At 36.5% G+C, this 27710-nt stretch overlaps 1 protein-coding gene across 1 annotated transcript in view; it reads right to left on the reverse strand.

The window, feature by feature from the left end:
* Nucleotides 1–27710, reverse strand: part of LOC131044535 (protein HAPLESS 2) — a 348241-nt gene that overhangs the window by 301742 nt on the left and 18789 nt on the right. The window contains exon 3 of the mRNA XM_057977882.2: nt 19089–19174. Coding sequence (XP_057833865.2) covers nt 19089–19174 — 86 coding nt within the window. The remainder of the gene's footprint in view (nt 1–19088; nt 19175–27710) is intronic.

Below are 27710 nucleotides of genomic sequence, written 5' to 3' on the forward strand. Positions count from 1 at the left end.
CTTGAAGATTCTTTTTACTGCATGTACATGTGTTTCCTTTGGTGCTGCTTGATACCGTGTTGCTACACCAACAGCTTGCATTATATCTGGCCTGGTAGCTGTTACATATAAGAGACTTCCAATCATGGATCTATATTGCGTCTGATTTGCATCAGGGGATTCATCATTTTTACTAAGTTTGCAACCAGTAACCATAGGAGTACTGATAGGATGACAATCCTCCATTCTGAATTTCTTCAACATCTCCCTAACATACTTAGTCTGTGAGAGAAATATCCCTTCATCTGTTTGTGAAATCTGCAATCCCAAGAAGAAAGAAAGTTCTCCAAGCATAGACATCTCGAATTCTTTTTGCATGTTAGAAGCAAATTCTTCACACATTTGATTCTTACTACCACCAAAAATGATATCATCTACATAAACAACTACAATCAGCAAATGATTACCTTCACATCTGAAATACAAATTACTGTCTGCTGCTCCTCTTTTAAACCCTTGTGTTTGAAGGTAGTTGTCTAATCTGGAGTACCATGCTCTGGGGGCTTGTTTGAGGCCATAGAGTGCCTTTTTTAATCTGCATACATAATCTTCCTCTTCTGACAAGATAAATCCTTCGGGCTGTTCAATATACACTTCCTCTTCTAAATCACCATTTAGAAAGGCTGACTTCACGTCCATTTGATATACTTTGAAACCCTTATTACTTGCAAGAGCTAGAAACATTCTGATGGCTTCCAACCTGGCAACTGGGGCAAAGGTTTCTTCAAAATCGACTCCTTCCACTTGTGCATAGCCTTTACACACAAGCCTTGCCTTATTTCTTGTAATTTCACCATCCTCATTCATTTTGTTGCGAAAAACCCACTTGGTTCCAATGACATTTTTGTTTGAGGGTCTTGGAACAAGCTCCCATGTGTGATTTCTTTCAATTTGGTCCAACTCCTCATTCATAGCATTTACCCAATACTTGTCTTCACTAGCTTCATCAAAATTTTTTGGTTCTATATTAGAAAGTAGACAGAAATGAGCATGTTCTGTGGTGGTAGCCAGTCTTCTCCTTGTCTGAATATTTGTATCCAACTCTCCAATAACCAAGCCTTCTGGATGATTTTTCTGAACAAACTTTGATGGAGTTTTTGATGGTGTTTTTAAAGGTGTCTTTGATGGTGTTTTTGATGGAGTTTCAAAACTTTCTTGTTCCTCATTCTCACTTTCTTCTTTTAATTCTTCTTCCTCACTTTGTTCCTTAGGATGATCTTCTATAGCTTTCTCAAATTGTCTTCCTTCATCTATCTTCACATTAGCACTTTCAACTATCTTGTGAAGTCTTTTATTGTAGCATTTATAAGCTTTGCTTCTGGTGGAATATCCAAGAAATATTCCCTCATCTAACCGGGCATCAAACTTTCCCAAGTCCTCTTCATCTCTTCTAATGTAGCAAGTGCTGCCAAAAATCCTGAAATAATCAACAGTTGCAGCCCTTCCTTTCCATAGTTCATATGGTGTCTTGTCATTGTTTACCCTTATTTGCGCTCTATTCAATATGTACACTGCTATGTGAACTGCTTCTTTCCAAAAGGTGTCAGCAATCTTTGATTCATTTAACATAGCTCTTGCCATTTCCTGAACTGTCCTGTTCTTTCTTTCAACAACTCCATTCTGTTGTGGAGTTCTTGATGCTGAAAGTTGTCTTCTTATTCCATGTTTTGTGCAGAAATCTTCAAACTCATTTGAAGTGAATTCTCCTCCTCGGTCTGATCTAAGACACTTAATTTTGGCATCCATCTCATTTTCAACTAACTCTTTGAAAGCTTTAAACTTTGTAAGAGCCTCAGATTTTTCTTTTAGGAAGGCAACCCAAGTCATCCTGAAATAATCATCTATAAGTAGCATAAAATACCTTTCACCTTGCAAACTTTTTGTTCTAGTTGGTCCACACAAGTCAGTATGTATAAGCTCTAGAGGTTTTGAAGAAGAGTATTCTTTGGACTTAAAGCTTACTCGAGTTTGTTTTCCAAATTGACATTGCTTGCAAATGATATTTGATGGTTTTGTAATTCTAGGCATATCCCTCATTGCTTCCTTTTTGCTGATTTTGACAAGATTGTCAAAGTTAAGGTGGCCTAGTCTTTTGTGCCATAGCCAACTTTCATCTTCTTGAACAAAATTACATGTTTCTTTATTTATTTCATTTAGAATATACAAATTATTTGCCGTTCTATGAGCATTTGCAATAATTCTTCCATCCTTTTTAATCTCACATCCTTTAGACAAGAATGTTACACTATGTCCTTGGTCACAAAGTTGACTAACACTTAACATATTTTCTTTTAATCCTTTAACATATAACACATTTTCAGTTTTAGTCTTTCCATAATCTAGGCTAAGTGTTCCTTTACCTTTTATTTCTCTTTTTGTGTTATCACCAAATCATACTGTTCCTTCATCTGCTGGTTCAAAGGAGATGAACTTGTTTTTGTCCCCTGTCATATGCCTTGAACATCCACTGTCTACATACCACCTATCCTTCGTGTTCTTTGCATGAAGAGCTATTTGGACAAATAGGGATTCTTTATCTTCTTGCTGTTTTTTCTTCCAAGTCATTCAAGACGTTTCCTCCTTTTTGATGGGTACATCTTCCTTTCTTGGTAAACTAGGAAAGATAGTTCTGCAAAATCTGGTTGTGTCCAAAGTTGTGACACTTATAGCATATTACATCATAATTCATTAGAGGAGAAAATAAATTGTGGTTCTTTGGAGTAAAATTAGAAATATTTCTAGTATGACTCCTACAATGTATTGCTTTGTGACCAAACCTATAACATGAAAAACAATGTCCTTTGAATGAATAATTATTAGTTACATGTGATTTCTTTAGGTGGGATGTTTTCAACACATTAGTAGGAGGATGAGATTTATGAGTATCATTCTTCCTTCTTTTATTTTCTACTATCTTCCATGACTCATCCAAGGTTTTTGAACTAGTAGCCTTGGCTGTTTGATCTTCTTTATGTCCTAGACCTGATTTAATGAAGGTAGGTCTTTGTGTTTTGAGAAGTTTATCCATTTTCCTGGTACTGTCTTCAAATTTCTGATGTTTCTCCAAGTCTTGTTTTAAGGAGACGATTTCTGATTCTAATTTACTACATCCTTCCTCTTTACTTTTAAGCTGATCTTTTATCTCTTTCTCATTCTTCTTTGCTTCCTCTAATTGTATTTTTAGGTCTTCAATGAGCTTGCTTGACTCTTGTAATTTTGTCTTATATTTTGAAACCCTTCCTTTTAGTTTTTCATTTTGTTCATAAGCATAATGTAACTCTTCTTCTAGATCTACATCTTCTTCATCACCCATAGCCTCTTGTTCTTCTTCTTTTTCATCTTCATCATCCTCAACTTTCATTGCCATGAAAAGAATTTCTTCTCCATCACTGTTGGACATATCTTCAGAGCTTTCTTCTGATGAACTAGAGCTTTGTTTAAAGTAGAAGCTTTTCTTATGCTTTGAGTAGTTCTTCTTGAAGTATTTCTTTCCTTTTTTCTTTGGATAGTTCTTCTTTTCCTCTTCACTACTATCGCTTTCATTTTGAGGACACTTTGAAGCATAGTTCCCTACCTTACCACAATTGAAACATTTAAATGGAAATTTGCCTTTATATTTGCCTTTGCCCTTTTTGAATTTCCTCATGAAATAAGCTTCAGCCTCATCTAATTCACTGCTTGAGCTCTCCTTTGGTGCATGGTTTTTGTTTTTGCCTTTTGATATTTTGAAAGCTGCTTCTTTTAGAGAGGGTTTGTCTTCTCTTCTCATTTCATAGGCTGTGAGAATTCCAAACAATTCATCTTTTGTCAATGTTTTCAAATCCTTCATTTCTTCTATGGCTGATACCTTAGGATCAAATTTCATTGTCAAAGTTCTTAGCAATTTCCGAACAAGGAGTGTGTCTTCAACTTCTTCTCCCAATGCTATGATTGGGTTCACAATTTCATCCACACACAAGAAGTAGGCAGCGATGTCTTCATCTTCCTTCATTTTAAGACTTTCATATTTCATTCTAAGTGATTGAAGCTTGGCTTCTCTTACTTTTTCATCCCCTTCATACATACCTTTTAATTTGTTCCATATCTCTTTGGCTGATTTGCAATGCATAACCTTCGTAAATTTGGAATCTGCTAGACTGCATAGAAAGGCATGTTCTGCTTTAGCGTTATTCTCACTCTTCCTCTTTCCTGCCATATCGGTCGGAGGAGTTGACGGAGGTGTGTACCCATCCACCACGGACTGCCAAACATCATAACCGAGTGCGTTCAGATAGGCTTTCATCTTGATACTCCAAAATGCATAATTTGTCCCATCGAAGATTGGATTTCTAACTGCATAGTTATCTACCATTGTGCTCTTTTAAGGATCTACCTTCAAGTTGTAAGGCTACCTCTAAAGGAACCGGCTCTCATACCAATTAAAGAGCACACAATTATACTGAGAGGGGGGGGTGAATTAGTATAATAATGTTTTCCAGTTTAATACTTTGCAATCAATTAAAATAAGCATGCATATGAACACAATAACACAAGATTTGAGTCGAAACTCAATGTGGGAGAAAACCACTGAAAATGTTTGCTATATATATATTTCTTTTACAATGTTTATAGGCACCAACCTACTAGAGGCACCAACCCCTAACTCTTTGTGAGCACCAACCCACTGGAAGCACCAACTCCCAAATCTGAATTCGTGAGCACCAACCCACTGGAAGCACCAACTCCCACTTCTGAATTTGTGAGCACCAACCCACTGGAAGCACCAACTCCTCAATCCAGAATTAGTGAGCACCAACCCACTAGATATAAATCTGATTTTCCACCTTCTGAATGTTGTCACTACAACTGATGATGGACACCTAATTTCCTTCTTTAAACTGCTATAATTTTCTTCTTCACTTAAGCTTTAAAGGCCTGAGTATAATCTGATTTCTGTCTTCAAAAACTGTGCAGATATCTGAGAATAACCTTCCACCAATCTGATTATGAAACTGTCATAAGGCTGTAATATAATTCTGATCAAACTTTCTTCATAAGCGGTATATATATATATATATATATCTGCAAACAATCTTGTCTTAGTCTTCTCCTTAATACTGAGATTATATTGCTTTTGAATCTGCTTATTTTAATCCAACGATCTGTACTTTCAGACTTTCAATATGCCTGTGTATATTAAAAAATATCTTTAATAATACATACACAAAATTTCTTTTTCACAATTATTTTCTCAGCATCCCTTTTTTAATTTTTTTTATACACACCACAAATTGTCAGCAGCTTCTTATATTTCCAGCATTCTCTTCTACATCTACAGCTGTATATACTTATTATCTTCTCAGCACACATACACCCACAAATTTCTTTTTATTTATAATACGAGCACTCTCTACACATATACCACACTCTACTTTGCAAATAATAGACTATATTTATAGTCCTTCGAATTCTTCAAAAAGACATCATTCTTCATTCATTAATGGAGGTGTCTCTTTTCCAAAGAGTTGCATCCTTCTATAAAGATCTTTCTTTTGATCGATTTTAACTTTTAATTAACCTTTTAAGAGCATGGATAAGTTCAAACCTTTTATCAAATATGATCGCATCTTTTTAAAACTTTAGTCACATTCTTTACGAACTGTGCCTTTATTAAAAAATATCCACTAAACGTATCTTTGACTAACCATTAACTTTGCTTGCCACGTTAATATGAGTTAATAAAATCGATAGTAGCCATATTTCATAACTATTATTAACCATCTCCACCGAAATAAATAAAGACTACTTAATTTAATCTTTATTATATTTTTCATTTTCACGTCTTCAAACAATGAATCGCTGCACTCTTAAGTCATATTCGTTGCTATTTTTCTATATCACATATGATGATGATCATTTCATATTCAAAACTTTAATCGCTTCTTCATAATTTTAATTATTTATGAACTTGCATGAAGTCGTCTTTTTAGCGTTCATGTATATTAGCAATTGCTCCATATCATTTTAATATTTGTTCCTTCGCACCATTCATCGCATCCTCCATTAAGCTTTATTTGATGTTCAATGCAATGAATGTAATTGTCTCTAATCACACAGTTGTTGTGTCTTCTGCTATGGCCATGATTGTGCCTCGAACACATGATCTACCCATCTCCTATCCACGTCCTCCTCCATACTCCACGCTAATAATTATGAAAGAAGTCAACTAGTGAGTGGCAAATAGAATGGCAAGTGTATTTGCCTTAATAATCTCTGTTGTCTTTTATCTAATAAATATGATGAGGTTGCCATAATATTAATTGTCCTTTGTCTTCAACAAATCGTTGATAGAGTTCGTCTTTAGTATGCTGTATATATGTGCTGAGTCTTTAGTCTTTAATGACATCAATGACAATATTTCCATCAAACAACACTAGCAGGGCTCTCACCTTAAAGATTCAACTACACCATATAAAGATGAATAAAGGAGAGACAGTTACATCCTATTTCTTGAGGATCACTAAGCTTAGGGATTAACTATCCACTATTGGACATCTAGTAGACAACAAAGAACTTGCTATGATGGCCCTAAATGGACTTCCGACCTCATGGGAATCATTCATTCAAGGAATCAATGCTCGTTCTAAATTTCCTAAATTTGATAGATTGAAAACCGATTGCATTCAAGAGGAATCTCGGCTTGTCACAAGAGGAATAAAACAAAACAATGGTAATGAAGACATTCAAGTTCTAAACTCTAATTCCCACAAGAAAGGAAAGAAGAAGAACTTTAAGAGAAAGAGGGGCAACGACTCAAATGGAAAGAGGTCTTCAAAGAAGAAGAGAGACATTTTTTAAGTACAATGTTTCAGATGTGTCCATTATGGGCACTATGCAATAAAGTGTCCAGATAGGATCAAGCAACAGGCTTCAATGGTAGAAATTAAGAAAGGGAGTGATACCGAGAAACTAGTCTTCTACTCAGCCCTCTCTAGTCAAGTCACCTCCAGTTCCAACACATGGATGATGGACAGTGGAGCATCTCAACACATCATTGGATTTCGTGAGCACCTAGATACACTTGTGGAAAATTCTAATGAAGAAGTGAGAATTGGTGATGACTCAAATTATCCAGTTATGGGAATAGGAACCTGCAATATCAACCTAAAGTAAGGCATATCCCTACAGCTGACTGGAGTTCTATTTGTACCTGGCATAAAGAGAAACCTTGTCTCAGTTTCTGCACTTGAAGATAAGGGTTACAGATTAACCTTTATGGAAGGAAAGGTACTTGCTTGGCCAAAGAACTCCACCATCAAGAAAGCCCACACCATTGGAGTAAGACAAGGGAGCCTCTACAAACTTTGCACCACTCCACCTCAAGCCTTGATTCATGAAACTCCAAATTCAAATGAACTTTGGCACTGAAGATTAGGGCACCTTCATTTCCATGTCCTACCTAAGATAGAGAAGATCGTGATTGGCTTACCCAAGCTAAGTCAAAATTCCGAAGGAGCCTGCAAGGGGTGTGACTTGGAAAATAATACTAAAGGGTTTTTCAATTCTAGCAACAGTAAATCCAAAAATGTATTTGAATTAGTTCATTCTGATTTATGTGGACCCATGTTTGTACCCTCCTTAGGGTTTTTTTTATATTATGTAATATTTGTAGACGATTATTCTAGGAAGACTTGGATATATTTTCTGAGGTACAAAGAGTCTAAAGAAATCCTTTCTAAATTTAAGGAATTCAAAGCTCTTGCAGAAAACATGAAAGGTAAGAAAATCATAAACTTAAGAACAGACAATGGGGGGAATACACTTCTGATATGTTTAAAGATTTTTGTATAAATGTTGGCATTAAGAGGGAGTTAACTGTACCTTATAACCCACAACAAAATGGGGTAGCTGAAAGAAAGAATAGGACTATAGTAGAAGCTGCTAGGGCTATGTTGTTTGACCAAAATATAGAAACCTCATTTTGGGCTAAAACATCTAAAACAGATGTGTACATTCAAAATAGATGTCCTCAATCTCTTCTTGATAATAAAACCCCTGAAGAAGCCTTTACTGGAAACAAACCTGACATAAGTCATCTTCGGATCTTTGGGTGTCCAGTCTATATTCATGTCCCCAAAGAAAAGAGATCAAAGTTAGAACCTTCAGGAAAGAAAGGGGTATTTGTTGGGTACAATGAAACCTCTAAGGCTTACAGAGTATACATACCTGGTCAAAGGCAAATTGAACTAAGCAGAGATGTCATCTTTGAAGAAGGCATAGCATTCAGGAGGTCCAAAAGCTCTAATGAATTAGAACACCAAGATGCTCCTACAAGCATAGATGAGGATTCCACCCCTGAGATTCAGAGGGAGACCCCTAAAAAACGCTAAGCATGAAGTTCAAAAATTACCTTTAGAAGAACATTATACCAAAACTAGGAAGAGACCACTTTGGGCTAAAAGGTTGCTTCAAGAAGCTGAAAATTATGCTCCTCCAAAGGGGACCTTCAGAGAAAGTGAGAGACCTAACCTATTTTCCAGTTATACTGCCTTGATGAGTGAGATCATTGATGCAAAACCTTCCTGTGTTGGAGATGCTCTCAAGCATCAAGTTTGGAAAGATGCTATGTCAAAAGAGTATCAGTCAATTCTGAAAAATGATGTCTGGGATATTGTGTCTAAGCCTAAAAGCAAATCTGTGGTATCTTCTAAATGGCTCTTCAAAATCAAACATGCAGCAAATGGCAGCATTGAGAAACACAAAGCAAGGTTTGTTGCCAGAGGTTTCTCACAGAAAGAAGGTATTGACTATGAAGAGACATTTGCTCCTGTTGCCAAATACACTTTTGTCCGAGCAGTTTTAGCTATTGCAGCATCTAAAGGATGGAAAGTCCATCAAATGGATCTTAAGACTGCTTTTCTGAATGGTAAGATTGAAGAAGTTTATTTGGAGCAACCTGAAGGTTTTGTGATTCATAAGGCTGAATCACATGTTTGCAGATTAAAGAAAGCTCTATATGGACTGAAACAGGCCCCCAGAGCATGGTATGAAAGAATTGATCACTATCTCTTGGAATTAGGGTTTTCCAAGAATGAAGCAGATCCAAATCTCTACTACAAGCTAATCAATGGTGAATTATTAATTCTTATTCTTTATTTTGATGATCTCCTAATCACAGGAGAGGATAATTGTATTTCTCGATGTAAGAAAGAACTAGCCTCTGAGTTTGATATGAAAGATTTAGGAATTCTTCACTACTTCCTTGGATTGGAAGTTTGGCAGCAGGCAGATGGTACAATCCTTAATCAAGGAAAATACACCATTGATATAATCAAGAGATTTGAAATGATGGATTGTAGATCCATGACCACACCTATGGAGACAAATTTGCACAAGCTAAAGGAAGCAGCTGCAAAATCAAAGTTTGCAGATCCTACCCTCTACAAACAGATTATTGAATCTCTAATGTATTTGGTAAATACAAGACCTGATATATGTTATGTTGTTAATGCACTAAGTCAATTCATGTGTGAACCTAGGGAAATACATCTTGTTGCCACAAAACATATTCTGAGATATCTTTGAGGAACTATTGGTTTTGGTCTGAAATATAAACATGTAGACCTTGACCTAAATGGATTCACTGATTCTGATTGGGCTAGAAGCGTAGTTGACAGGAAAAGCACATCAGGATGTTGCTTCAGTTTAGGATCAGGAATGATCTCATGGATATGTAGAAAACAGTCTTCAGTTGCTCAGAGTTCTACAGAAGCTGAATACATTGCAGCCTCCATGGGAGCAAGAGGAGCAGTATGGCTCCGGAAATTGCTTGTAGGACTGTTTGGTCAGCCCTTAAATCCTACTGTCATCTATTGTGACAATCAGAGTTGCATCAAGCTTTCAATGAATCCAGTATTTCATGACAGGTCTAAACACATTGAGATTCCTTATCACTATGTTTGAGATATGGTGGAAAGGAATGTGATCCGACTGAATTATATTAGTACAGGTGATTAGATTGCAGACATTCTTACCAAGCCTCTCTCCAAGATCAAGATTGAACACTTTAGAGATAAACTTGGTATGGTTGAAAATGTTATTTAATTTTGAGATAAAGTCTCATTTATTCTGATATACTAATATATTTAAAGATGTTTAATGTGTAAACTCTTTTATTTGTCATGTGTGTGACTCCATGACTTCATGGGCCCTCTGTGAACATTATTGAAGGGTGGCGACTTTTCAATAATGAACACTTGTTTCAAATTGATATTGTAAGGTGACGATTTTACAATTATCAATTTATTGATGGATATCATGTGACTTGATATCTGTGGACATGTCATGATAGTATATATATCTCTAAAGACATTATGGTAGATATCAGTTGGTCGATATCATTAAATAAACCATAATTATGATAGAGATATTCATGGTGAATATTATGAACATAATATTCGTGGACATGCCATGAATCATTATCAGTATGGTAGGCATCATGTGACTCGATGCTAGTGCACATACCATACTTGATAACTATGAGTTATGGTGAGTATCATGAGACTTGATATTCATTGTTGAACCATATCTCTGAATATCGCTATGGTGTGATATCTCTTCTCTTCACAATCAATGGATGAATTGTGATGTTTTATGTAACATGAAATGTGTCCTCCCTAGTTAAGAGGGAGTGTTAATTCTTGTAACATCGATCGTACCATTTCCGATACATGAATTAAATATATGTTAACATAAGTAGTATACACGTTAACTATAAATTATAAATAAATATTATCGGTTACACCCATTAATGTTTACGGGCTGGGTTAAACAAATCGTGATATGTTTGTTAATGTGCTGAGTGGTACGTAGGGAGAGATGTGTCTTCCCACGTGGGAAGACATATCTCTTCCCTACATACCCTCTCATTCACTTAGATATATAACATGCATACAATGGGGAGGAGGACAATACCGAAAATTAATAAGTGTTGTGCTTCCTTCATTCACACAACTGCAGTTCAAATTTAAATTCCAGACTACATCTTTATCTTTTCTATCCTCTTGATCACAGAATTTATATAAACTTAACAATAATCATATATATTATATGTGGAGCATGATTTATAGTGATAGATGCCAAGAAAAGAATGTCGCATCATGTACTATACAACTAGGTAGTAGGTAGATCAAGAAACAGGAACAGAAATTGGAGTCATTGTTCCAACTTCCATGGATATGTCAAAAACAACTCATCACTAAAACCACTAGGATCAAACTTAAGTATCTCTTCCAATGAAACCCCAACTAGTTGAATATCTTAGTCCTCGTCAATTTAAATCAGCCCTTCCAATCTAAATCCAACCATATTATTAGATTAAGGACCTCTATATTCAGGTGCCTTATGATCAATGACATGAAAGGCACTATGTATACCAACAAACATCTTCGTTCTTCTCAAGATAACTCTATTCCTCTTTATAGAGAATGGATGAGGCTACATACCGACCAACTCCTCTAAGAAACAAAGAAACAATATTTCATGCCATAAAATTAGATTTTCCTCTACAACTAAGCATGCAAAATAATTATGTTTAGATGAACTAAATTGTACAAACCACCTTGCCCAATTCCAAGGGAAACCATTTTATCCTAATTCACATCACTAACAATATAATCCTTTCCAAAAAAAATTCATAGGGATGCTAGGAATTTCTATTAGTTGACTAAAAAAAATGGATTTTTGTTTATATTTGGAACAACCCTAACATATTTATATTTGGAACAACCCTAACATATCTCAATATGAATTTTATTGCATCACTGAGAACATTCAAACATCCCATATCCTTTCATTGCATGTGTTCTATTTTCACCCAAAGAAATACAATTTATAGAATTAGAATCAATAATATATTTGACATATGCTTGGTTCACCATAGTATCTTGAGAAAATGACAAAATCATACTCTTTCTCCTTGGAAGTCTTACTCTACCTCAACTACCACATTAGCCTAAGTCCAAATCTTCTTATGGGGTAAATTATATTGTTGTTCCCATCATTCTTTCCATAAGTTCCAAACCTCGTGACAATAGTTAAGCTTCACAGTGTTAGATTGTGAATCAAAAGTCAAAATTTTATTAGCTTTTCCATTATACCATGCAACAAGTGCACTTTCAGATTGTTCAAAGCTAGAATCAACCAATTGCATTTCTCTTCATTTTATTAGAATATATATGAACTAACATTTTTAAAGGTGAGAATCCAACTTGTTGTGACATTTTCATACACCGCCCCATTGTCAATTGGGACCCCCACTTTTCGCTTTTTAGGGTAGTTGTTTTGCTAAGTTTGTTTAGCTTGGCAGTAGTTCTTGTCTTTAGCCTTTGCTTGTGAGAGGGTTCGATTTTGTCAATTCGAGATGGAGTGAGTATTGAGAGTGCAAAGTTCATCCTTAGGGTATGATTGAGTCAAAAAGTGTTGTTGGATGATGAAATTGCAAAATCTTGTTAATATTGCAAAGTTGTCCAAGTTGTCGTGAAAGTTGTCGACATGGTGGAAAATTCTCAAATGTTGTAAAACTTGTCAGTATCGTCAAGGTTGCAAAGTTGTTGTAAGTACAAAGTTAAATTATACATTTTGAGTGGAAAATTTACATGCGATTCTATCAGGAATTGCAATTCTACAATGTTGAAAAAGGTGCAAAAAAATTTGTCGAGTGCAACAATGAAGTTGTCAAAATGCAAAAAGTTGTCAAATATGTCAAAGTTGTCAAGTTTTGAAAATGTTGCGAAGGGAAATCTGAAAATGTTGCATTTCTAGTTCAAAATGTTAAACTTTTGCAATTGTTGATGAGGGTCTAATCTACACTCTAAATTGTTGAACACCTATCCAACTCCACCAGTACTTTTTCTCTTCAAAATTCACACTAAGGTACAAGATTGTAAAACTTCCTCCACCATCAAAGTTGTGAAAACTATCAAACTTCTATCGAAGCCCACCAAGGTGAGATAGGAAAATGTTGTTGGGGGTTGAAAGTCCGCCATTAACCTTGACACAATGTAGGAAATTGTTCTAAGTCCGCCATTCACTTGCAAGAAGTGTAAAACTTCCCTAAAGTCCACCACTTTGGTGGGTGAAGATTGTTGAACTTGTTTCAAACTCCACCATTGTTGGTGTGTGAATAATGCAAAACTCTCATAAACTCCGCCATTGGAAGAATGTCAAACATGCTTCAGGTCCACCAATGTGGGCGAAAATTGTCACACTTCTCTCAAAGTCCGCCACAACAAATTGTAGGACTTCTCCAAACTCCGCCAATGAAGAATCAAAAATTGCAAAACTTATGCAAACTCCGCCATTCAGAGTGCAAAATTGCTAAACAAAGCTCTAAGTCTGCCAATGTAGGTAGAGAATTGCAAAACAAAATAGTAAAACAAGTGTGAACTAGAGAAGGAAGTAAAGACCAGATTCCGCTGTGATTTTGGAAAGGTAGCAAATATCAGACTTAAGTGCAAATTAGAGGGAGATAATACCTGATTTTGTGGCAATTTTCATCACCTTGCAAGAGGCAGATTTCAACTCAGACCTGATTGAGGGTCAACCAAGGGCAAAGTTGGGGTATTTTATTGAATCCATATTTTGATCAGATTTAAGCCTCCTAAGAGCCACATTTTCATTGGAAATCTGAGTTTTTTTATTTTTTCATTTCCAGATTTTTGATAAATTTGATAATCCTCTCAAATATGTTTCCATTGCAAGAATTCATTGAAATTATCATAATCACTTCTTGCATTTTCAAATGTTTCAAGCTTGTTCTGGCATTCTTTTGGGTAACTTGAGGTATTTTGTAAAGAATGGTAGAAGCAAGGAGCTATGCATGGAGAGAAAGGCTTGCACAACTTCATGATGGAAGTTACATCAATGCATACATTTCACAATTTCAACATTGAGGATGGAAGAGATTTTGCAATTACCTTGAATTTCCTTCAGAAATCCAAGGTTACTATAAGTACAAGGAGAGTTCAATGAGGATACTTCACAATGAGGGATTCTACATCAAGATAAGCCACATGAAGGACATCTATAATTGATGTCCTTGTGTATTCAAGTCAGAATTACAAACGAGATCGAGGTCAAGTACACCATTAACAAAGGGTTCTACATCAAGCATAGGTATTACTGAAAGATCCCCAACCAGTCTAAGCTGTCTTTTTTCTCATTTTGACGCTGCTGGTTGAAAGTTTTAGTATAGTTTTTTAGAGGTTTTTGCTGGGGTTTTATTTCCAATTATTGCATAAGGGTTTATCATGAATGTTTGACAATGAAACAATACTTTTGAACTCGAAATGCAGAAATATTAATGACGGATAAATAAATTCAGAATTCTGATTTTTGGAACAGCTAGATAATAAATTTCAAAATTAAGGAAATAATTCACCACAGCCAACATTTGCATACCAGAAGTCCAGTGCTCAGCCAGGAAGGCATTTTATTGATGAATTTCAAGGTAAGACAATATATGAGCTCCCAACAATTGAAGATGACTACAAATGGCTCTTTTCACTTCTACAATAATTACCAAAAACAAATACAAAAGAACTGCTGAGACCCATGCCTGGCTCCCAGGCAGGATTATTCAACTTACTAACAAAAACAACAATCTTAATCAAAATCAACTCCTGTAGCCTATAGAAGTCACCAAATTACCCCTGGAAGATGCTAACAATTAAGTTTGTACAAAATCCAACCCCTTTCTTGGCTGGTGCGATCATGAAGTGCAATCTGGTGTCAGTTGAATGGTACGGTTGGCTTAGGAAAGGTGCGGTTGGCCTGAGGAACTACAAATCCCTCCAAATCTGCCACGCATCACCTTATTTCTGCTGCAAACAATTTTATTATTATTCTTTCAAGCAATTTCACTGATTTTTGGTAAAATTGTTCTCCTGGCAACAATTACTTTTATTGAATTTTGCTAATTTGATTGCATCTAACCCTTGATGCTTATTTTATGGAAATTAACTTGTAAATCTGCCTTAAAAAAACTCCAATTAAGCACAAATGGAAATCCTGTATAGATTTCCCACAATTGTGAACTGGGTTAAGGTCCAATTCACAAATCTCCCGAGAGTTTTCGTTCCCAGAAGTCTGAAAGGCTGCTGAAATTCATCCTCAGAGCTCAATTCTCCAATTGCTAATGCAAAAATGAATCAATGAATGCCAAAACAAAGCCTCTTCATGTTCTTTTATTGACTCCAAACCCTAATCATAGCTTTAGGGTTTCAATACTTTATTTTAATAAAGCTTATTAAACTTTATTCTTCTCCACCTTTTTATTTACCCAAATTTTAATAAAATAATGTCTCCTCAAGATGTGCGTTGGAAATCGGGCTCATAATGTATTTAATAATTCAATTTTTATTTATGTGTTAATACCCCTCAATGGCCCCCTTTTTAAAACAACTTTATCTCACTAGGACATGGGGTCCTTTTATAACTTTAATAATCTATTATAAAGTGACATTATTGATCACTTTATTTTATTTTAATTAAATATTAAAGCCAATACTTTAATATTTAATTTTTATTCAAACCACATCACCTAGCCATCCTAAACTGAAAACTGATGATGTGCATGTCATCCTAGTGATGTCCAAATATAGCAGGCGAACTGACAGTCCCTTCCTAAAAAATAGGGATCTTCCCTAAAAAATAGGAACTGCGACCCAAACCTCCAAAATAATCCCTGAGGTCTCCTGATGCATTTCGGTCAACTCCCAATCAATCCCTAAAAGTTAGGAACCCCTCCTAAAAATAGGAGATTGTCTCAAACTGCCCAAAGTAGTTTATAAAGCCCCTGCGTAGCTCCACAAACCTCTGGATGGGTCCCCTATCCACTCCACTTGCCTATGGGAACCCTAATGATAGGCCAATCCTATTCAACTGCTTGTCAACTATAGAGGGAACATTACAATCACAAAGTCTACATCAAACAACATCAAAGTATAGATTCATTAAAAGTCAAAAGCAAGCATCATCAAGGTGGAATTCATCATAAGGATACAATTCCCAACTTAGAAGGTGAAATGCACAAATGTGATCAAGGAAGGAGATAGTTCCAGAAGAGTTAAGCAAAGTTAGAAAGGCAACTTGATCATGCTGAGACAATACAATTTGGGAATATGTCCCATCACCTTCACCACGTTGAGCAACTGATAATGTTGAGTATCAAGAGATATTGCTCAACCACAAACACTTTGTGATGATCCTACTCATCATCAACCACTTAAGTTGTTCCATGTCAGCATGTCCAAGTCCATTGAACCTGTTTCATCTCATGAAGGAGCAAGTGACACATGGTGTTACATTGTTGTGCTTTCAACACAACTAACCTCAAATTCTATTGGTGCACACTTAAGAATGGACATATGTCCAATTAAATGTAATTTTATCATTGGTCAATGTAGTGGTAACTACCCTAATTGAGGTTTAGTTGTCTTAATCTTGGCCATTGATTTCAAATCAATCCAGACCCTTCATTGTAATAGGGATGCCTATATAAGGCATTACCTTCTCATTTGTAAAAGTTAATCATGAATAGATAGTTAACAATGAATAGTTAGAAGTAGCAGTAGGGTAGGAGGAAAGGAGATTGTTGCCAAAGCTTGTTGTAATAAACATGCTTTCTTCATTGAAGTTGTGGTGGATTTTGTGTGTTGTTTCAACTTGTTGCATGGTCTCTACTTCTCATAGTTAGATGTGTTAGATGGATGGAAGATTTTATTGATAATGAATGGCAAAACCTAATGTTCATACCACTTGGATTTTGTTGATTGCAAATTGCAATGTGTGGTTAGACTAAACTTGATCAAAATCTTAACTTCAATTACTTAATGTTCTTTGTTCATGACATTGGTGTGCATAAGGTAATATGAAAATCATTTGCTCATCCTTAGGAGATTGCACCATCTTTGTGTAGTTGTTCCCGCATGGCAAAGAAAAGTGTGGTTTGATTGCACCAATTCAATAGTCATTTCTTACATTGTTAGGACTAGATTAGCTCTCTTAACCCTTCACTTCTTTTATCTTTTATTTTCCCAGTGAATTAGTAAGATTCCACGTTCCAGCAGACTTCATAAACGTAATTCCCCTTGTGATTCCAACAATATCACATTATACATCATTGAGTCTATCCCAAGCATAAAGTTGCATTGTTCGCATTGTAAACCTTGGAGTTGTCTCACTTGATCATATTATTTAGCATGTGAGGTTTCTTTGTTCAAGAGAATATAGAAAACTTAGTATTTTATTTTGTGTTTGAGGTGTCCTAAAAAACACATCAACACAATCGTCTACCACAATGTCCAAATACTCCACAAAAGTTCCAAAGAAAAGTGGCAAGTTACTAATGTAGAGAAACCATATCAACCATATCATCCATATCATCTTCATCTACTAATATATTTATAGCAAAAAATTGATCCTAAGTAGACACTCAAATAGTGACCTACCCTCACCCATCTTGGTGAAACAATTATGTTTTTCATATGCAATATGATACCTTGTTCATAAAGTCAATTTTTCTCTCTCCCAAGGATCACCAGTAGAAGTGGCATTCTAAGTTTCTAGAATCATGTCCCCAAAATAGACAATTTTAACAATAAAGATCTTTTATAACAATTCCCAAATCTGCAAAAATTGAAGTTGATGTAATTCCTATATGTAGGAGAATTCTATCACAATTCCTATACTCAGCAATGTTTTATGACATGTACATAACAACCATTACACAATTACATGATGACAGCTACACACTCATACACACCTACATAACAGCCATAGTAAACTCTCCCAATATGTGGGGCCTCTCATTTATGACCTCGACAAAGAACTCTCCTTCAGAAGGCATTTCTAATATACATCCAATAACCAATCCGCTTCATCCAATCAACTCCAACTATAGTCATCAAGGCCCTTCATCTTCTACATTTGGGGATCTATCTATGGTATATTACCAAGGAGTACAAAACATTGAAGTTTTGGTTAGTCAACTTTTGGGTTTTGGGAAAAAGTGAAATTTTGTACATTGGTCATGATTAGCAACATAAAGTTTACAAAAAAACTTTTGTACCTTGATAAAAAAATTACAAACTAGTGCAGATTTATTCAAAAAAAAATGCGTAAAATTTGTATATTACAAAACAATTGCAAACGATCTCAAAAACCTCAAAACAATTGCAAAGGATCTCAAAATCCTCATAAAAATTGTAAAGGATCTCAAAAACCTCAATAATCATGTGCTTCCTTGGGAAAATTACCCCTTGATGGCAATCTCTTTCTATTCAATTGGCATTAGACAGAAAACAATCAGTAGTTCTTAACACAGAGCTTAACAGCAAAATACACTTGGTCTTCAACCAAGAAAAATGCACTAATACAGATTTTAAAATAGAAATTAAAGTTACACAGTGGTTGTAATTTTATTGCAAGTTATTTTTCAAAACATAATGAATGTGGCATTATTACATAATTAATATAAATAATAAATGTCTCTGTGTACAAAATGTTAATGTATTCTAAAATTATGTCTAACATTATATTACTAAGAGAAAAGAAACATCTTCTAGATGACAATCCTTTTTAACATTATGATAAACACGCTCTTACATTGATGTACATAATTCAAGACTTGAAGCTTTTTCAACATTATAAGCCTTTGGGATGTGGACTTCAACATCCATTAATAACTAATGTTATTAGCACTTATGCATTAAGTCAACTCTCCTTTAAACAAAGTTTGTAAAAGAAGATAGAGAAAACTTCACCAAATTGTTATGAAATGGGACAAAGGATATTTAAAGTTCAGCATTTAGCGAACCAAGTTCAAAGAGAAATAACCATGAAAGATAGAATGGCTGTATAACTGATTGTATCAAAAAATAATTGAGATTAAATTATACATAAAATATCTCATGATAAAAGAGGTTGACAAATTTATGGGAAAAACCATCATGAAAACCCAAAAAGTAGCCTGGACCCAAGACTATTACGATATCAAATAATCCACTCACCTTGAGCATATACCCATCCGGTAATCATTTGCGGGATGGCATTTAGATAGTGAAAAAGCAATTTCATGTGGTTGAAAATTAGCATCCTGAAAATAAATTAGAGCCAAAAGATAATAAAAAGCTAGCCAATAACTAGGGAGAATTCACCACTTGCACATTCATTTGATTACCTAAATCGATAAGACTTGTAAAAAAATCATAATTTAGAAAATACAAGTTAATAATATAAATATTTTTGGCGTCCATATGTGTAGCAAAACAGTTTCCTTGAGATTTATCATTGGGAGAAAGACACTTGATCCAAAACAAATCCCCATTTACAACTTCTATTCTGGTTCATACAATGTTAAATCAATTAAGTTAGATTTTACTAATCCCTGAGTTTGTTAACAAAAAAAAAATCTCTTAAATTTGACAGCTGGATTTACATGTCAAATAGTAATATTTAATAATAAACATGATATTTTCAAATGTTGTTAATTGCATAAGAGAAAAACTATATATAGGTTACACAATGTGAAATGAAATCCTCCAACTCTTGGTTATTAAAGATATATTTTGATGCAATTGCTAGGGTTAGCCCAAGTAAAGCTGGTATTGAAGTCATCTTCGATGACGAGGTCGAAAAATTCATCACTAGGGGCTCCTTATTCCATGAGACTAAATGTAACAATGAAATGAAATTGTATGCAATAATTGAGGGCCTTCAATTGACACAAGAAAATGGTTTTGAAATACAATAGTGGAAGGTCATACAGCAATTGTAATTCTAGGTACATGAGATGAGTCATCAATCATAAGACATTTAAATAATAGGTGGTGTGATCCAAGGGGCATGTAACAATTAGCATTGTTGAAAACAAGCCACACCCAAACCAACGATCAACTGGCCAAAGCAGGGCCAATAACTTGGTAGAGCGCTCCAACAGAAAATTAAAAGTCCTAGCTGGTCCATAAGAGTTGTAGCTCAACATGTGGTATCAAAGCCAGCCTAGGAGCCCCAAGCACCTAGAATGTGGCTTAATGATGCAAGAGCATCCATGGTGTAAGGGCAATCCTACACCACCAAAAAAAAATTAATTTAATTATTGCAAAATTTTTGTTGAATAATGTTGTAGGAAGAATATATTTGTAATAAAAGGCCAATATTTTGTAAATATTGCTTGCCATAGTTTAATAGGCAAGTTTAGGTAGGAGGTTCAAATTTGAATCTAGCATATTCAACCTCAAATTTGGAATATTCCTTTTGGGCATGGAAAATGGAAGCTACAACTTGGCTTGACTCAAATATACTTTCCTTAATGCTAAGTATTCAAAAATGGGCGCCCAAGAATGAGCGAGCATTTTCTATTTCGAGGTCCTGCTGAGTGGAATTGATGGCATAGTGGACTGATATTCTTGCAAGTTTGGAGGTGGACTTGACAAGACTTCTAATGACATTAAATGCAATTTTTAAAGAAAGAAAATGCTTCCCTCTTGGTTTTGGCATAGTCTTATGGGAGGTTACCAAACCACAATTCAAGGTAACTAATGTGGAGTTTGGAAACAACTTTCATTCTCTCATTTTCAGTCTTAGTTTTTGGCAAGTATTTGAAAGGGAGGAAGAAGGGAGATGAAGAGTAATTAGATTTCAAGGCTACTTTCTGTTGTAGTTTTCTTCCTGCAAGTTATGAGATGTCGTAATCAGATTTGCTTATGTTGAATGTGAAGCCAATAGGCTCATATTGGTAATAGAAATCAGATTTTGCTTTCAATCAAAAAATATTTGTTATGTTAGCATATTCTAGTAATGATTTTATTTGAGTTTGCTAATTTATGCTAGTTCAGAATTGAAGGGATATATCCCTTTGCATCAGTGGTATCAGAGTAGGGGTTCTTGAGTGTGTAAATAGATTTGCCAAGCAGGAGGTAGTTTGCACCATGACCTAAGGGTTGGATTATGTGAGAGATTGTTGCAAGTGTACATGCAACCTGAAAGAAGAAATTTTCATAGGGTTTGAGGACCTAAAGTTCTTTTGGTTGTAAACATATCGCCAAAGGAGGCAATTTATAATAGTATTTGTGAATGTTGTAAGAGGATTTTGTACATAGATTGTCAAATATAAGGCAGTTTACATGTGTAGAACTTGAGGGTTTTAAAAACTTGTGTTTTTGAGGCTTTCCAAATCCTTGAGAATGGAAAAAAGAAAGGGAAAAGAACTTTTATTATTGGATGGATTCTGACAATTCCTAGACTTGAGGAAATCAGAAAAAGAATTTGGAATATTAGAGAGAGAGAGCAAGAAGAAATAAGTGTTGGAATGATATAGTTGAAGCAACAAGTGAAAGAATTAGAAGCAAATTTTGAAAGGAGAAGAGCCCGTCATTAGAAAAGAGGTGATGGTAATTCAATTTATCTTTCTAATAATATTTTGAATGCAGGAAAGAAAGAAGATGCAACAGAGTGTCATGCATGTGACACTGAGGAAAAGGAAGAGGATGAATACGAAGAAATTGATAAAACTAAATCTCAGGAATGTCTATTGGAAGACATGGGGACAAAATTACAGAGGTTGCAATAGCAACAAAAGAGTTGAGTGCAATGGAGGATATTGAAGAAGAGGACAAACAAGTTGCAGCTCTAAAAGAAAAGGTAAAACTTACAATCTGGTTTGCATGTGAATGATATGTGTTGTGACCATTTCACACATCGCCCCATTGAAATGGGGACCCCCTCTTTTTTTGCTCGGCTTTGCCTATTCTTTTCTCTGCTTTTAGGGTTTTGGGTAAGTGAGTGAGTCGTCTGGACTAGGGCTAAGCCTTAGGGTTTCCTTTTTTGATATTTTCAAGCCGAAGTCCAGTCAAATTTTGAAAGATTATTGAGCATCCTCGCGTGGATTGCAATTTTGAAATAGGATGAGTCTGTCAGGATGTCAGGTGTGTCTGTCTAGGTCCAGTCGAAATTTTGAAAGCAAGTTCAAATTTTACCTAAGTGTTAATGATGGAATTGTGCAATCTTGTTCGGGTGAATTTTGGACCAAATTTTGGAAAGTTTGATAATTGACCCCTGGCCTTGGAGATGATCTAATTATGCCTTGTGAAGTGACTGAAAGCCTAAATTCTTGATATTTTGGCCTATAGAGGCAAAATCGCTCCTATCCCTCTCCCAAGGACCAGGGTGAAATTGATATTTTATGCATCTTGGTTATTGACTTGTTTCATTTGTCTTGTGCAGGGTCGCCAGGAGATGCAATCGAGCATGAATTGAAGATTTGGAAGATTTTTTGAGACTCAAAATGGCAAATTTTTAAGGTTTAGGGCTAAATCACTCCTGTCCCTCTCCCAGGGACCAGGGCGAAATGGTTTACTTAGGGCATTTTTGGCCTTAATTGATCGAACTGGAGCATCAAGAACGCAATAAGGGATGAAATCAACATAATGGAGCACCCAGACTTAGTCATTTGCAATGAAAAGTTGAACATTTGACCTTAAGGACAAAAATCGCTCTTGTCCCTCACTAAAGGACCGGAGCTTGTTTCTCAAAGTTGCACTGTCCTTGCAGGGCCAAGACAATTTTTGGATTGGAAGAGATCAAGGAGGGCATGTTTTGTCCATTGAATATAATTTGAAGTAATTTGCAAACAAAGAAATATGCTAAGATGACAAAATCGCTCCTGTCCCTCACTGAAGGACCGGAGCTTGAACTCCAAGTTTGCCTTATTCTTGCAAGATTAAATGATTTCGCGATTTGGAGGAGATCAAGTAAAGTACGTTTTGCCCATTGAATATAACTTGAATGGACCACGAAGGAGAAAATCGACCCAAGGTACAAGTTCGCTCCTGTCCCTCTCCCAGGGACCAGGGCGATTTTCAAATGAAGCTCCTGTCCCTCTCCAAGGGACCAGAGCGATTTTCTCAAAGGACAAGTTTTGGACCAAGGAAAGGCGAATTTCAAGTTTGAAATGAAGGAAAGGCAACCCAACCAATCCGTTGAAGATAATCTTGAAAGTTGGCGAAACACAAATAAGCTTATAAATGCAAGTTCACTCCTGTCCCTCAGTCAAGGACCAGGGCGAAATCTTGGTTATCTAGCCTCCCCCTCCGAATTTGAATGGGTCCAAGACAAGACACGAAGTCAAAATGATGTTTGGAATGCTTTAAGGGAGAACAAAGTTGTAAATAACCCGAGAACTTGATGGAATTGCCCAAGGCGCTCCTGTCCCTCTCCCAGGGACCAGAGCGAAATCCTCAAATTTGCCTTATTGCCTAGTATTTTGGAGTACTACTATCGTTTGCAAGACTCAAGAAGGAATAAGAAACAACGTTTTTCGCTTTGAAGGAAATTGGAAGTTGATATGATCAAGGGTTCGCACAAAGAATAAAATGGCGCTCCTGTCCTTCAGTCAAGGACCAAAGCGATTTCAATAAAGTCAACCGTTCCCTTCAAAAACTACGTCAAGGCAAGGTCATGCAAGATCCCAAATGTCTTTAGGAAGATGATAAACAAGGAATTGACCCCAAGACTTGACAAATTTTGGCTAAAATGTAAAGTTCGCTCCTGTCCCTCAGTCAAGGACCAGGGCGAAAATCTCCAGAATATCAAGTTTGCTTTGCAAAGGACAAGATTGGCATGCGTAGAACAAACAAGGATGATCATTGCTTACCTCGCAAGTTGATTTGATGATTTAAAAAACAAGGCCAAGGAGTTAAAGCAAAAATCGCTCTTGTCCCTCACCAAGGGACCAGGGCGAAAATGGTTTAAAAGGCATTCATTCAAAAAATTGAATAGATCAAACTCCAAGCTACGAATGAAGACCCCGTTTTGGACGTAAAGGAAGTGACTTTGAACGTGAAAATCAATCCAAAATGCATGAGCGCTCCTGTCCCTCTCCCAGGGACCAGAGCGATATTGATTAATGTCCCAAATTCCTCCCATGTTTAGGCGCCAATAATTTTTGAATTACATTAAGTGCTAATTTCGATAAAAACTTTGAAAATATTTAATTAAATTGGCATTCAAAAATAGCGCATAAGGCATTTAATAATTAATTTAGCCTTTTAAAAAATCGAAATTATTAATTACAAAGGCATTTAAATCAATTAATTATTAAATTAAATAAAGGGAGAGCGCTTGGGGTTATATTTTTTATATTTTTACAAAAGTCGGCCTCCTTTTTATTTAAATTTTGTTTATTATTTGCCTTATTTCCAAAAGTCGGCCTATGTGAGAATAAGGAGGTGAGCGCCTATATAAGAAGGGTACTTTGAAGCATTTTAAACCATCATTCAATCATTGTTACATGCGATTTTGGAGAAGCAATAAAGAGAGCGAAATTTCCATCCAAGGAGGAGTGCGAACTTTGTTTGTGGTTAGAGTTGGAGCGAATTTTCCCTTAAGGTGTTGAAGGCCCCAAGGGTGGTGGAGTTAATAAAGGAGGCGCATTTGCTAGGAGAAGCTCACGTTGAAGACTCCAATCTTCATTTTGCCTAGGCGAATTTCCTAATTTTGCATCTTTTTAGAGTTAGTTCTCAAGAAAGGTATGGCAAGATCTCCCTTGTCCAAATTTTGAATTTTTGAACCGTCCTAGCCTCAATTTCGAATTTTGAATTTTGAATCTTGAATTCCAAAATTGCATCGTTATATTTAGGAAATGATAATTCAAGGATTTATCATGAAGTTTCCTAAATTTAAATTTTAATCTATATTTCTATATTGCAAAATTTGTTACTCATTATGAAATGTTGTGTAGGTGTCACGATGGTGACCCCGAAGGCAGGAGCATCTACCAGTAGTCCAGCCCTCATGAAGGAAGATCAAAAGAATGAAGAAATGGAGACCAAGATCGTGTCGAAGTGGAGCAACATTGGAGATACCAACCTGGGAAACTTCAGTGTGAAGAAGTTTCGAGAGGTCCCTTACATTGGCAAGCCATCACCTGTCGCAAGGAGAATAATTGAAAGTGGCATTATCAAGGCAGCCGGCTTCCCTCCAGCAATCTAGTGCCATGAGTTGATGATCGAGTGTGCTCGCCATTATGATCCACAGTCCAGATCGATCGTGTCCAAGGAAGGAAACACTTTGGCTTATCTTTCAGAGGAGGCTATCAGTGAAGCTCTTCACTTGCCAGAGCATAAAGATATGATCTATAAAAGCTTAGAAGGAGCCAGGTCCATGTACGAAGATGATCCAGACACTTGCTTGAGCATCATCAACAAGAATTGGTTACTCAAGAGTTGTCCTCGCCTGAGTAAGATTCCGAACACACCACATAGGATCGACTTCCAGGAGGAGTACAAAGATTTGATAACATTACTCAACCGAGTTACAGGGGCTCCTCAAGCCTTCTATTTTGAGAAGTGGATGTTCTACTTCATCCAAGTGATAGTTCAAGGAAAAGGAACAATTCATTGGGCTAGAATGATTAGCCATTGCTTGGACATGCAGTTAAGAAGACTGAAGGCTACCAAGTCTTTCCACATGAGTTCATACATCATCTATGCCTTGATCAGGAGTTTTGAATATGCAGGACTGCCTCACAGAGGAGTGATCGGAAGAGGGCCCGGGGAAGTCAGAGTTTGTGATTCCTATGTTCATTTGCATCATCCGCCAGGAAGTGACTACAAGTTAGTCAATGATACCTTCACGATGAACATCACCAGGACATTGCAAGGCGGGATTCACAATCGGCTATCTCAAGATGCACAAGAACTTGTAAAGAGGTATGGTGCTTGGTTCATCCAATTTCAGAAGTTTACATATATTAGAGTTCATGGATGTCCTTCACCTCCCTACATGTTGCCGAGATATCCGACAGACAGAATAGTGTTACTTGAGGTAACTAGACAGTTGGCAGCTTATGCGAAGGCATTCAGACACAAGCATGGAAATGGAGTTCCTGTGCCTATCATACTAGGAAATTCAATTGAGGTATGTCCTAATGCTCTAGCCATGGATGATGCAGAAAAGGAGTTAGCTTTATATTCATTTTCATTCTTTGCCTTGAGAGAGAGTTTTGATCCTTATGGGTATATAGAGGAGACAGTCGGAAGGAAATACAGACATGAACCTCAGGTAGAGGACTTTGTGATGAATCTCTCAGATGATCTTGAAGTGAAAAGAAAGATGCATTCCAGATTGCCTTTAGACTTCATCAGGAAATGCAAAATTTACAGAGTGGCCGACCAAGCTCAGGACAGTGGCAGACATCTCCAATCATCTTATGACCGAGAAAGCAAAGCAGTGAGGCTAGATTGGAATGAACCTGAAATTTTTGATCTAGATGCCTTGATGGCTCCAGTTTTGTCTTGTACTCGCAGATGGGTTGATGTGCAACATCAAAAGTTGAGAGAGCAGGGCATATCTATGACTTTTACTTTGGAGGAAAGGCCAGGAGAAGGAGGAGCAAGTGTAAGTGAAGGTAATCCTAATCCCAGAAACGCAAGTGAGGGCAACCTTCGAAGCGTAAGTGAGGGTAATCCTCATCCTAGAGGCTCAAAGAGAAAAGAGAGACCTGAGAAAAGAGAATCCTCCAAGAAGAAGCCAGAGGCCAACCGAGATCGTTCATCCGGCACATCTTCTCGACAAGAGAAGAGGACACTTGAAATGGAGGAATCTATGGAATCAATGGTACAGAACGATAAACATGAAGAAGGACAGGCACCTCAACATTCATCAAGCCGATCTCTCAAAGTCAATGAGCTACATGAAGATAAGAACGATGACAAAGTGACATCTCTCAGAGAAGAAGAAACATTGCCTACAGAGATACAGGTTAGAGAAACAAGATCTGCCATTCCAAATTGGTTAAAAGAGAGACTAACAAGGGTGATTGTGATCGAGGACGAAGATAATGTGATTGATTTAGAGAGCCTTGTTGGAAATTCTCAGGAAGTGACAGAAAAGAGGAAAGCCACTAAGATGTCCAAGATGATCAGAGATGAGACAGGATCCAGGAAATTACAGATAGCTACACAAGCAGTGGACAAGTATGAAGGTGAAATCCTTGCAGAAGAGTATGATGTAGAGACATTTGAGCTTGGTCCACTCACAGCCGAGCAGACGTTGGATGATGCCACTGATTCATTTGAGGCACTTAAAGACAAGCTTAGAGAAGAAATGGAAAAGAATAGAAAGCTTGAGCGAGAGGTCAGTGCTTGGAGAGGCTACTTTAGCCATCTCAATCAGCCTTTGAGGCGTCAGGATCCGGCAGTATCTCCTGCGCAGGCACTTCCTTTTGAATCAATTGGTGAGGCAGAGAGAGTCAGGAGTTTGGTTCAGCTTATGAGCTCTTGGATTGACAAATCCCATACAGTTGCTATTGAATTTGCAACAAGAATGATGCAGACCATTCATTGGGCTATTCAGGTTCTTGAGATTATCCACAACCTAGTGATAACTGTAGCTGCTTTTGCTCATACTAAGGATGTTATCATTCCTGTCCTGCAAGTAATCAGACAAACATCAAGGAAGGTCCTAGCGCAAGAAAAGATAATGGATGGAGGACCTCATAGTTTACTCCAATGGTCAACTTTACTCCAGATGAAGGAAGTTCTTTTTGAGGACATCAGTAACAAATGCAATCAAGTTGAAGAGATTATCCATCCGATCCAGGACAAAGTGTTTGAAGTATTATGTACTATCCT

Source organism: Cryptomeria japonica, chromosome 9 (assembly GCF_030272615.1).
Source record: "Cryptomeria japonica chromosome 9, Sugi_1.0, whole genome shotgun sequence".
NCBI lineage: Eukaryota > Viridiplantae > Streptophyta > Pinopsida > Cupressales > Cupressaceae > Cryptomeria > Cryptomeria japonica.